This window comes from Aedes albopictus, chromosome 2, assembly GCF_035046485.1.
Source record: "Aedes albopictus strain Foshan chromosome 2, AalbF5, whole genome shotgun sequence".
NCBI lineage: Eukaryota > Metazoa > Arthropoda > Insecta > Diptera > Culicidae > Aedes > Aedes albopictus.
In genome coordinates, this window is record NC_085137.1 from 135,674,127 (window position 1) to 135,686,274 (window position 12,148).

The following is a 12,148-nucleotide window of genomic DNA, read 5'->3' on the forward strand; positions in this document are numbered from 1 at the left end:
TCAGCTTCGTGCGTAAACAAAATATTAAATATAATATTAAATAAATTTTATTTGACATTTCTAGTACTGCTACTGATACCGTAAGAGCATGGTTAGTCACACAAACAGTCGTGACATTGAAACCCTGTGGACTCAACGAGGTGAAGATACAGGTGGCGCAGATAAACATTGCGATTCACTAGTTTTCTCTTTTGTTAAACCGCTGTTCTTATGCAACTCAATAAGTGACGTCACTAATTAAGTTGCATAAGATCAGCGGTAGAACAAAAGAGACAACTAGTGGTTCGCAATGTTTGTCTGCACCACCTGTATCTGTACCTCATTGCTGTGGACTAGCCTGTGGCTAATATTTCTATTAGGCCAACCAACCAACTAGTGGGCAATTCTTCTTCTTCCTTATCCCCATCTTTCTTCTACTTTTATAAGAATCTGGTAACTGCATGCTTCAATTGGCGTCTCGTTTTCTCAGCATTTCTTTTTTAGTTCTTTAGCTCCTTATGGGCCTTCTTAATCTCATCCAGTTTTGGTGGTTTCATAGCTTGACAGTCATCAAATATGAACATCCTGCTCCTGAATCCACCTTTACTGTTACCATTCAACAATCGAAGTGCACCTTCCGCCTTGCTGCCACCATGGTTTAGTCTGTCAGCAAATTTTCTTCTCGGTCATTGTACATGGCGAATACTGGCGAAGTCTTGTGCCGTGCGTCATTGACAGTTGCATAAATCTTACGCATATCGTTTCAATCCATGTTATCCTGCGCTTCAGTAACCACACCTTTTTCGTGCTGTCGTTTTTTTTTATGCTGCGGTGCGTCTGTTTCTCTTTTTCTCTTGACATGCTTTATTGCCTCCTGTTGATCCGGGTACCGGCCACTAGTATTTAACTTTAGGTGGCATACTTTTTGTTCGTCTGTCGTCGAACCTACCATTAGCAATGCCTATCATCTCTTGCACTGTGGTTGTCACTGTTTCTTCGGTGTCATCCATAAGCTGTTGACATCGCCATATTCGTAGGTTTGGTTGCCAAGCGTTACCTATCGAAACTCATGGTTCTGTTGTTCTGAATAATCGCACTCGAATTTTTTGCGAAAACGGTAGCAGGCAGCTGCGCACCACGAGTGTTGGTAACCCTATTTCCTCCCAGCTAGCTTGTCGGGTGAAGTCATGGATTAAATGTGGTTGATGAGGACCACCAATAAAAACAGAGATGGGCTCTCTACGATACAAGTGACTGCGCAGCAGTTTGACTACATATCATTGACTTTGCGTCCTAGAAGTCAAATATTAGCAAGGAACTCAGTAGGTCCTGATTAGACTCCATAAGTTGATGAAAGCGGCCAGGTAGGATCACGAGAAACACGTGGCAACTGCGGCAGCGGTTGAACCCATGAAGTTAAAGATATTGATGTGTACCCAGACGCCTTCGCTTTTGCCGGTAGCCCAAAAAGAATGGCGATTGCTTTTGACAGGTGAGTAGCTACCAGGTGGCACTCGCAAGGCTAGGCTATTGTTAACCCCGAGAGTCGGCAGTAATGTCAGTACATTGGACCAAGGTCAGGCGCTGGACTTGGCCCGTCCAGAATCAGAAGGTTGCGATCATTGATAGGTCCTCACCCAGCCAACACGAAGTCATATATGATGTAGAATAGGATGCTAAAGTGGAGGCTATATGCGTACATGCTCCCATTTAACCGCGTGTAAAGAGTACGCATATCGCCTCCATTTTGGCATCCTATTCAATATCATAAGCGATCGTGTGTTGGCTGGTCAGCAACCACAACTTAGGACGGGTCAAGAGGAGGACCTCCTGGACCAAAATAGAGCGGAAGAAGAAGAAACCGCATGGGGTTCAGGAGCGTAAGGATATCAGGCTAAGAAACGTAGCGCGAGAAGGACTACGCACGTAAAACAAAATAAAGGAGGCTACACCAACTAGTTACGTTTGAAGATCCAATGACATAGGCTCAAGGGAGTTCATAGAAATCCTAAAACAGTACATGTACACAAAAACCTCTTTTTATGCATGTTACTTTAATGCACCTTTTTTATGACCTGCATAAAAAGAGGAAAGCTACTCAGAACCAATGTTGTGCATAAGAATGTTGCAGAGATTTATAGATTCCGGCGCAAGAAAAAAAAAAACCATTAGGCTTCTTTTCAGCGAAGGTGCATTTGAAATGTTTGTTTATAATGTACCACTATTGCTAAATGTACCCTCACAACGCAGCGTAAAATATTCCCTTGCTTTCAGTCTGTTTTAATCTCTGTGGGCTCATGCAACCTTTATCGCGCGGGAGTCCAAGCAGGTGGAATCTCCGCAATAATAATGACGGGAACTATTACAACTGCGGCAGAGGGTGTTTATAGGACAGAGCGGAGGAAGGTTACAGGGGCGTTTCAGGGGGTGCCAAGCAGAGTTGCACCCTATCACTGTCAATGGTAATCAAATCGCTGATTTTGATTTTGATAGGCTGACTGCAATCCAAGTCATAGTGCGCTCTGTGGCGTCGCTGTCACTTTTTATTTTCCATCTAGGCCATCATTAAAATTCGTTTAAAATCCAAATAAAGGATTACCAGAATGAAATTTTAAAATGAAGTTCAATATAACTAGTATTGTACAATAGTCATGTAAAAAAAAGAATTTTGGCTAAAACCAAAAAATATCAGTCAATTTGCAATCTAGGGTTTTGCTCAATATCAATTCGTTGTTTGTCATTGTTGTCCTGATATTGATCGAGCTGCAGTGATAGTGACGGTGGTGCAATATCAGTAGTCAACTGACAAGACTGCTTAGGACTGTGTCCGATATGTTTCGTCTTCGACTCATCGCACAGAGAACAGACATCCAAGTCCAGTTCCGAAACTGTGTAAGGAATTTAACGGCCATTTGAAATCGGCAACACAAGTGGCAATAGCGTGGCGCTGCAATCGGTTAATTTCCCATACTAATTTAATTCACCACTTGAAATGTTTCAATAATTCACCACTGACTGTGGCAATATGGTGTTTGGTGGCGTTAGTGTTGTCATCGTGCATTGGTTTGCAACCTTACTCAAGTAAAGATTCAAATCCTTACACAACTTTCCGAATGAAATTTGTTGTAGCCTTGATGTCTGTTCTCTGTGTCATCAGTACAGAGCAGTGCCACTTGCACCGCTAAGCAGGCGTAATGTCTAGCGCAGCCTAGTACTCACTTGGTACTTTCTTAGCTCAAGTTTACGACAGTGTGTGGCTTCCAAAATGCACTATGTCGTTCTAATGAGATCAAACGAGATCGGAACTTCAGGCGGCTTTCTGGCCTACCACAGCATTGTGGTCAACAGAAATGGCACTGCTCTGTACTGATCAGCCGAAGACGAAACGTATCGGACACAGTCCTAAGAAAAATTGGTTATGGCACATTTAATTTAACCATTTTCTGTTGATGAAAAGACTGATTTTGGGCAGTTTTGGTCCCAAGGGGTTTCAGCGGGGTACCATGAGATCTCAGGGTGATTTTCGGGGGTTTCGGAGCATCTCAAGTGCGATAAATGGGGTCCGAGGGGGGTTTAAGGGGGATTTTTGAGGCATTTCAGGAAGTTTCAGAAGATTTTTAGAAACTATCACATAGCTTTTGAACCGCCCCTGAAATACTCTTTGATTTAAAGGTTTTCTGGAAACCCCTTGATACAACTCTGACCTAAAATGCCTCGAAACGCCTATGAAACCTCCGTGATCCCATTAAAACGCACTTGAAATCGTCATAATCAATTTGAAATGCCTCTGAAACCCTTTGGACGCATTTAATTGGATCCTTAAACCCCCTCAAACGCACCTTGAAAGCCCCTGAAATGTTATGAACCCCCCCCCCCCAACTTCTAGGAACGCCTTTAATTAATTTTATTATGATTAATTTTAACCTTAACATTTAATTTATTTTAACCCTGAAATTCTAAAAATAACTCTGAAATGACTGAAATACCTTGAAACGCCCCATAAACTCCTTGCAACGCCTTTTAAAGGCTCCTGAGTTCCCTTGAATAACCCTTAAAACGTCGCTGATACTCCCTTAATCTTCTTCGTGCATTAGGGTCATTATGACCTCTAAACGTGCACTACGTCAGCGGAGTGAGTGTCAGCTAATGCACGGTTAATACTATTAAATTGCCCCTGAATTCCCCGTAATCACATTAAATCGCCGACAAATCTTGACAGATAGTTCTTCAAAGGCTCCTCAACTCCCCTTAAACAATTCCTTAAAACGCCCCTGGACCTTGGAACCCCCTTTTTTGGGTTATCTGGGAACTTTCTGGAAACTCCCTTAGCTCCAACTCATATGGCCATGAGCAAGACCTGTTCTCGTGAACTAGATTCTCTCATTGAAGCCCAAACTTAATTTATGCATAAATTTCCTTCTTTTTATGCAGTCCCTTCCATGTGCTTTATTGATGGTTCTAGTGTAAGGTACCCCGGGTGTTGAATATTGTTTTCGTTATTCTTTCTTCCGACATTCACACTACGTGTCCAGCCTACTGAAGTCTGCCGTATCATATACCTTTCACAATATTCGCATCTTTGTACAACTCGTTATTCATGCGTCTATGCCACACTCCATTTGTTTGTTTCCCACTTTGCGCTCAAAAACTCCGTAATTGCATCTTTAGGAAGCTGTTCTTTGGACCCATTAAAATTTTCTTGCTTTTCCTATGCATCCGAATATATCGAAAACTCGCTTGGAAATACTTTGGTAGTCATTAAAAAAAATTGTTCGTTATGATGATTGTTGCAGAGAGCGAGAAAATAAAAAAAAAACTGTCTCCAAATTTCAATTCCTTTGTGAACCTCTTATCAGGTGGTAAAAATAGGGTTTATATTTTTTGAACAGTAAGCCACAAGCTCAGTAACTGTTCAGTGCTCGCGAGGGATACGTCTAATACCGCAGTACTGGTCTTATACTTTCCGTTATCTTTATTATATTAGCGTGGGAATGATACAAACGAGACAAATATTTAGATTCCATAACAATCATGGGTAATCAGCATACTTCTGGGCGGAGTTTTAATTGATAAACAAGCATAATAAAACAGAGTTTGTTTCATTCCACAGCATTGCTAGAAGTTTAAGTTATATTCATAACATTGGAAAGCATCCTCTAGTGTACCGGAATGTTGGTCAACATCTCAAAGCGGCTGCGGAGTCGTTCCCGAACCATGAAGCTCTGGTATCTGTCCACGAAGCAAAACGGTTGACGTTTTCCAATGTTTTAGATAAGGTTTGCAATTGTGGTCTGTTTTACTTTCAAATAGTGGTAGACAATTTCTCTTTTTTTTTCCTTTAGGTAGATCGTCTTGCAGCTTCATTCTATCAACTTGGCCTGCAAAAAGGCGATCGCATCGGAATATGGGCTCCAAGTGGAACTCAGTTCTATATATCAACATTGGCAGCCGCACGTGCTGGAATGATCTCCGTAAGTTGGCGCTCCACGTTTGTCTACAAGAAATTTAAGTTGTGCTAGTGCTGTTTCAGGTTGGGATCAATCCAGCCTACCAGATCCCGGAAGTGGAGTATGCGTTGAACAAAGTTGGAGTTAAAGCACTGATAGCTGCAGAAAGTTATCGCACTCAGAACTATTACGAAATGATCAAGCATCTTGTACCTGAGTTAGAAGCTGCTTCCACTGGAAGTATAGTGAGTGCAAAGGTTCCATCCTTGTCAGCAGTTATTATGAAGAGTAATAACAGCGGAAGTAAGCTTCAGTGAGTACATTTAGGTATGAACATCCAACAACGAAACTATTTCAAATCATTTCTTTCAGAGGAATCATACCGTACGAGGAACTGTTCCACACAGTTTCCGAACAAAATGTATCCTATGTGGAATCCATTCAGAACCAAATCTCTCCGGACAGTGGTGTGAATCTCCAGTTCACCTCGGGAACGACTGGAAAACCAAAAGCAGCACTTCTGTCCCACTTTAACTTCATCAATAATGCACTTTCCATTGGATTGGATCACGGTTTCAACCTATCCGAACGACATCGAGTCTGCGTTCAGGTTCCGTTTTTTCACGCGTATGGAGGCGTTGTTGGTATTATTGGCTCCATTAGCCACGGATGCACCCTCGTTGTACCGGGGCCGGGTTATAAGCCTTCTGCGTTGGTGCAGGCGATCGTCAATGAAAGGTAAGCTATAGATCCATATGTGGTTGAACGTTTTTGGATTCGATTGCGATTATCACTCACAGATGTAACGCTATCTACGGTACACCTACAATGTACGTAGATCTGGTGAACGAAGTCAAAAGATCTGGAACCAAGCTGCCGTCGATTGAACTGGCTGTCACCGGAGGGGCTCCTTGTGCACCGAAACTCTTCACAGACATTCAACAAATACTGGGAGTCGAGCAGGTGAAAACCATTTACGGGCTCACGGAAACAACGGCTGTGTGTTTCCACTCAGTTCGTAATGAATCTCAAGAGAACGTTTTGAATACGGTGGGACACCTGGGTGAACATTGGGAAGCGAAAGTGGTTGATCGAGACGGTGCCCTGGTGCCATTTGGGGAGCCTGGAGAGCTGTGTGTTCGAGGTTATGCAACTATGTTGGGCTACTGGGAAGACGAGCAGAAGACCAAGGAGACGATTGGAGTGGATAAGTGGCTTAAAACGGGAGATCAGTTTGTGCTGAGAGAAGATGGCTATGGGAAAATTGTCGGACGTATCAAGGAGGTGGTCATCAGAGGAGGAGAAAACATATACCCTAGGGAAATTGAGGACGTTCTCATTACGCATCCGGATGTGCTGGAGGTGCATTGTGTTGGAGTTCCAGATGATCGGATGGGAGAAGAAATGTGTGCTTTTGTGCGATTGTACAGTGATAGGACCAAACTAGATCAGGCCCAAGTGAAGGAGTTTTGCAAAGGAAAAATTGCTCATTTTAAGGTGCCTAAATTTGTGGAAATCGTGGACCAGTTTCCTAAGACTACGTCAGGTAAAATACAAAAGTTTAAATTATTGGAAATGTTTTTAAACAATAAAGTGAAATCTTAGATAAATTAGTTTCGTTACTCCGAAATGTGTGCATCACGCAATTCTTCACCAGCAGCTGAATGTCTTCTACTTTGAAAACAAATTTTCATTTTCTGAATTGCGATACCGCAAATCTGCCAGAGATCCCTATAGGGGAGACTGGGTAGACTTGATCCCTTTTTCTTAATTTGCCTGTAACTATAAGAAAAACACAAAACGTTTTTCGTACAGAATGGCAGGTAAACATCTACTAGTAGATGCTGCTGCAGTTTATACACAACAGAAGGACTTTAAATTATTGATAAAGTTTTCAAAACTGTGTTTTTATGGAGGTATGTCTTATGATGCATTTTTCAAAAATGGGTCACAATTGATCCTTTATTGAGCACATGATTAATTGAAAGGCAAAATAACTCCAGAAGCTCAAGGAGGAGTCCTCTCATCACTAATGTGGTCCTTAGTTGTAGACGATCTTCTAAGAAGCTTGAAGGAAAAAGGCTTCGAAGTTGTGCGCTTTGCAGACGATATAGTCATAATAGTGAGAGCAGTGTTGGTAAAAACTCAAATTCTCAAATCTCATGGTTGAGTTGTTTCACGCGCGATTCTTGACTCGCCAATCTCACCGCCGAAAAAATCATGCATGAGTTAACTCGTGATTTCACTCATTGCTTTATTTCTTGGTGTTGTTATTATTTACATCGAAGTTTTTAGGATTGCATGATAAAACAAAAGCATATCTAGCGTACAACAACACTGAATGTCGGTCAAATTGATTTGAATTCGTTTTACAAGCAAATGAGATTTTGGCGATAGGCTCGTGAGAGCGAGATTTTGCATGAAAAACTCGCGCGTGAGAAAACGATTCAGAATCGCGCGCGAGTTTGCTCACGCAGGAGCGGCTCATGAGTGTGCTTTGAGTGTGAGTTTACCAACACTGAGTGAGAGGAAAGTATGACGAAACTGTTTCGGAGAGAATGCAAAGGGCCCTAAACTATACACATTCATGTTGTATTAAGGAGGGCCTTAGCATCAACCCGTCAAAAGTCGTAATTGTCCCTTTCACTAGGAGAAGGAAGATCAACCTAAAAGCTTTGCGGCTTGGAGGGATACAAATTCATCCTAGTGATCGAGTCAAATACTTAGGTTTGATACTGGATGCTAAACTGAACTGGAATGCTCAAATTGAGTCCATGATCGGTAAGGCAACAAGTGCGTTCTGGTTATGCTCCAAAACTATTGGCAGGAAGTGGGGCTTGAAACCAAAAATGATAATGTGGATTTATACTGCCATAATTTTGCCCAAAAGTTACGTATGCTTCGTTTGTCTGATGCCCAAAAACAAAAGAGGTTACCACGCAATCAAAGCTTGCGAAAATTCAACGTCTTGCGTCCATTGCTGTTACAGGAGCGATGCGAAGCACTTCATCAAAAGCTTTAGATGCGATTCTCAATCTGCTGCCTTTGCACGAGTACGTGCAATTAGAAGCAGAAAAGGAATTGCTGATACTTGAACGAGTTGAAAAGTTTATGCCAGGTGATCTTGTAGGTCACCTGAACATTTCACAATACTTTCAAAATAGGCCAGTAATGAAAATGATTAAAGACTGGATGAAACCTGTGGAGAACCATGATGTTCCTTACAAGTTGCCCGAAACGACTCGTGCAGATTGGGAAGTCCAAGGTCCCACTGTTCGTCAAGGGTCAATCAAATTCTATGCAGATGGCTCAAAAGTTGGAATAAAAACGGGAGCAGGAATCTACGGCCCTGGAATACAAATTTCAGTGACGATGGGACAATATCTTACGGTGTTTCAAGCAGAGATTCTTGCTATTTTGAAATGCGCAAATATCTGCCTTGAGAGAAAATACAGATATGCAAATATTTGTATTTTCTCAGATAGTCAAGCTGCACTAAAAGCATTGTGCGTTTACAAATGTACTTCAAAGCTTGCCTGGGAATGCATTATTTCACTGCGGAGACTGTGCCAAGGGAATTCAGTAAACTTATTTTGGGTTCCAGGTCACTGTGGCATTGAAGGGAATGAAATGGCAGACGAGCTTGCTAAAAGTGGTTCCAATTTACAGTTTGCTGGCCCAGAACCCTTCTGCGGTATATCAAACTGTACAATTAAAATGGTCCTGAAACACTGGGCTGAGCAGAGGGTGATATCCAATTGGATCGATGTCAAAAACTGCAATCAGTCAAAACGATTTATAACACCAAATGCTTATAAAACCAAAAAGCTCTTAGAGCTCAACAAGAGAGCTCTATGTACATACACTGGCCGAGTAACTGGACACTGCCCGAGCAGGTATCACTTGAAAAATATTGGCCATATTCAGAGTGATATCTGTCGTTTCTGTAATACGGAACGTGAAACCTCGGAACATCTGCTTTGCAGTTTTAGACGAACATTTGAAAAGGGCCTATCTGCTTTGCGTAAACAAACATGTTTCTGTCTCTGTAGGGTCCATCTGCATCCACCCACGTACATCAACACCCTTATCAGAAAGAGTGTTCTTCAAGCTATCTGTTAAGGGTGTTGATGTGCATGGGTGGATGCAGATGGGCCCTACAGAGACAGAAACATATTTGTTTACAAAAAGCAGATAGGCCCTTTTCAAATGTTCATCTAGAGTTGTGGTGCTTTATACACGCGCAAAGATTTCTAAATAAGGGTTGCTTGCAACCCAGTGAGATCTGAACTGCAGAACCCGGTCTTGGAGTTTATCAATCCCATTGCACCTGACTGGGAGACGACGCGTCGTGGCAGAAGCTGATTACTTGACACATGGTAGTTAGCTGGCTAGATGCGAATGTCAAAACGGGACATGCCACAAAAGTTCAGCCTATTGGACGCAGCGGCTCAATTTCCCCAACAGGGGAAGGAAAAAAAACTCCAGAAGCTTCCTATTCATTTTGGTTTAGGATATACCGTATTGTTAAGGATATACCGTATTTTGAAAATGTCAAGTCTCCGATCACCTTTTTTATGGTGCGTAATAAAATTATAATTATTTGACACGTTTTATCATTGAATAAACTAGACTTCCGAATAAATAGAGGCTTCCGAATAGAATTTTATTTTTCACATGTATAATGTACGTGTAATCCTCGAAGGATCAAGTCTCCCCGTGCCACTGTTGTATACAGGGTGTTAGGTTCCTGAGTGCAAAATTTTTAAAGGGTGGTAGAGGACCGTAAATGGAGAAAAAAATTGTTCTGCGCATATGGTCAAATCTCAACCGTTACGTAGTTATTGAACTTCCCATGTTTTTGACTCTTATTGCCTTAACTGGCTATAACTTGAAAATGGTCAAACTTATCGAAGTTTTTTGACCCTTATTCGAAAGATTATTGAATTTTCTATCAAATGGCATCTTTGAATCGATTGTTTTAGTTAAATAAGTAAGTTCTCTAAGTCAAATAGCTCAAAAGTAGTGTGTTTTAATTTATTTTTGTCAATTATCTTTGAAAAATGTGTAGTAATTTAAAATTCTTTCTTAGGCAAAGTTGTGGTCCCTGTTCCACTCTACAATTCGTTCTTTGACATCAAACTTCTATCTCTCATCGTTTTGTTGCAATTTCGAATTTAACATCGCATTTCAGATCATAAATTTGCAACTGTCATGGAAAGCACTTTTTTGCGCATTGTGCCGCACACTTAAATCACAATAGCAAGAAAAAGATAAGAGCTAGAAGTTTAGTGTCAAAGAACGAATTGTAGAGTGGAACAGCGGCCACAGCTTTGCCGAAGAAAGAATTTTAATTTATTACGCATGTTTCAAAGATAATTGACAAAAACCAATTAAAATACACTGTTTTTAGCTATTTTGCTCTAAAAAACTTAGTTATTTTACTAAACCAATCGATTCAAAGATGCCATTTGATAGAAAATTCAATTTTCAAGTTATTGCCAGTTAAGGCAATAAGAGTCAAAAACATGGGAAGTTCAATAACTACGTAACGGTTGAGATTTGACCATATGCGTAGAACAATTTTTTTCTCCATTTATGGTCCTCTATCCCCTTTAACAAGTTTGCACTCAGGAACCTAACACCCTGTTTACTATGCTGCATCATTTGAAATATTTATATAACAGCCTTATTTGGATAAATACGTTTGATAGTCTTTCATTTATACTATGTGCTGTGAAATTTTGACACAATTTGGTTCAATTTTCAAAAAGTTAATGAAATTTTTCAGAATCACATTATAGATTTCTGAAGGACTGAAAACAAACCATCAACTCTAGACCAACATTTGAAAAGGGCGTAACAGCCATTGCGAATTTCTGCTTCTTCCGTCCCTCCTAGGCTTACCCCCCATTATTCATGTAATCTTTTACCAGTAACCGATAGATCTGACTCCCCTCTATCTGTTAACGGGAAAAGTTAAAAAAAAATTGAAATACGCCCAGGAGGGACGGAACATGTGAGAATTTGCAATGGTTGTTCCGCCCTTTTCAAATGTTAGTCTAGAACTATTAAAAATTAATGCAATGCACAACCGAAACGATTTGTAGTCAAAACATTGCCGTTCGTCCAGATGTAGTTTTAGAAAAAATATACTAGGGTATTTGTTCCATCAGTAATCTCACGCTCCCATATTCATCCTATTCGAAAACAAGCGATTACGGCACCTATTGATTCCGTTCTTTTTGTTTTCATGGGTGCTCACTTCTAACAAAAAATACAAAAATAAGAAATAAAACAAACAGCGCTTCAATCCTTTGTTTTTCGTAGGAGGAAATTGGAGCCACATGCTTAATAAGGGAGCCAATACCCTAGAAGAAAACTGTTTTTGATTCCAAGAAAATATGGGGGAACAAGTCTCCCCAGGGATCATGTCTCCTCAGTCTCCCCTACACATTCGCACCATAAAACTTGTCCTATACAAATTCTGCAGCGCTACGATTCCCACCCCGCAGTTCTTCAGTAGATTGATGAGTATGCGGGTCTTCTCGATGAAGTTGAGAGATCTGCAGTTCGACGTACTGAGTTTCCAATCGCAAGTTTTATTTCGTCCCCGGGGTCGTGGCCATTGGTCTCGGCTCTTATATTTCAGCCGCTGATTTTCCGTTGCAATACTTTTTTTACGGCTGGCTCATTGGACCATATTCCAACCCCTTCGGTCC

General features: G+C 41.1%; 1 protein-coding gene across 1 annotated transcript; it reads left to right on the forward strand.

Annotated features, from left to right (window-relative positions):
• The first annotated feature begins 4,881 nt into the window (after window positions 1-4,881).
• On the forward strand, window positions 4,882-7,324 carry LOC109410244 (medium-chain acyl-CoA ligase ACSF2, mitochondrial-like). Its single transcript, XM_029852595.2, has 6 exons — window positions 4,882-5,014; window positions 5,090-5,255; window positions 5,322-5,450; window positions 5,510-5,739; window positions 5,799-6,164; window positions 6,227-7,324. The coding sequence occupies exons 1-6, from the start codon at window positions 4,971-4,973 to the stop codon at window positions 7,029-7,031; spliced, it is 1,740 nt and encodes a 579-aa protein (XP_029708455.1). The 5' UTR covers window positions 4,882-4,970; the 3' UTR covers window positions 7,032-7,324.
• The last annotated feature ends 4,824 nt before the right edge of the window (window positions 7,325-12,148 follow it).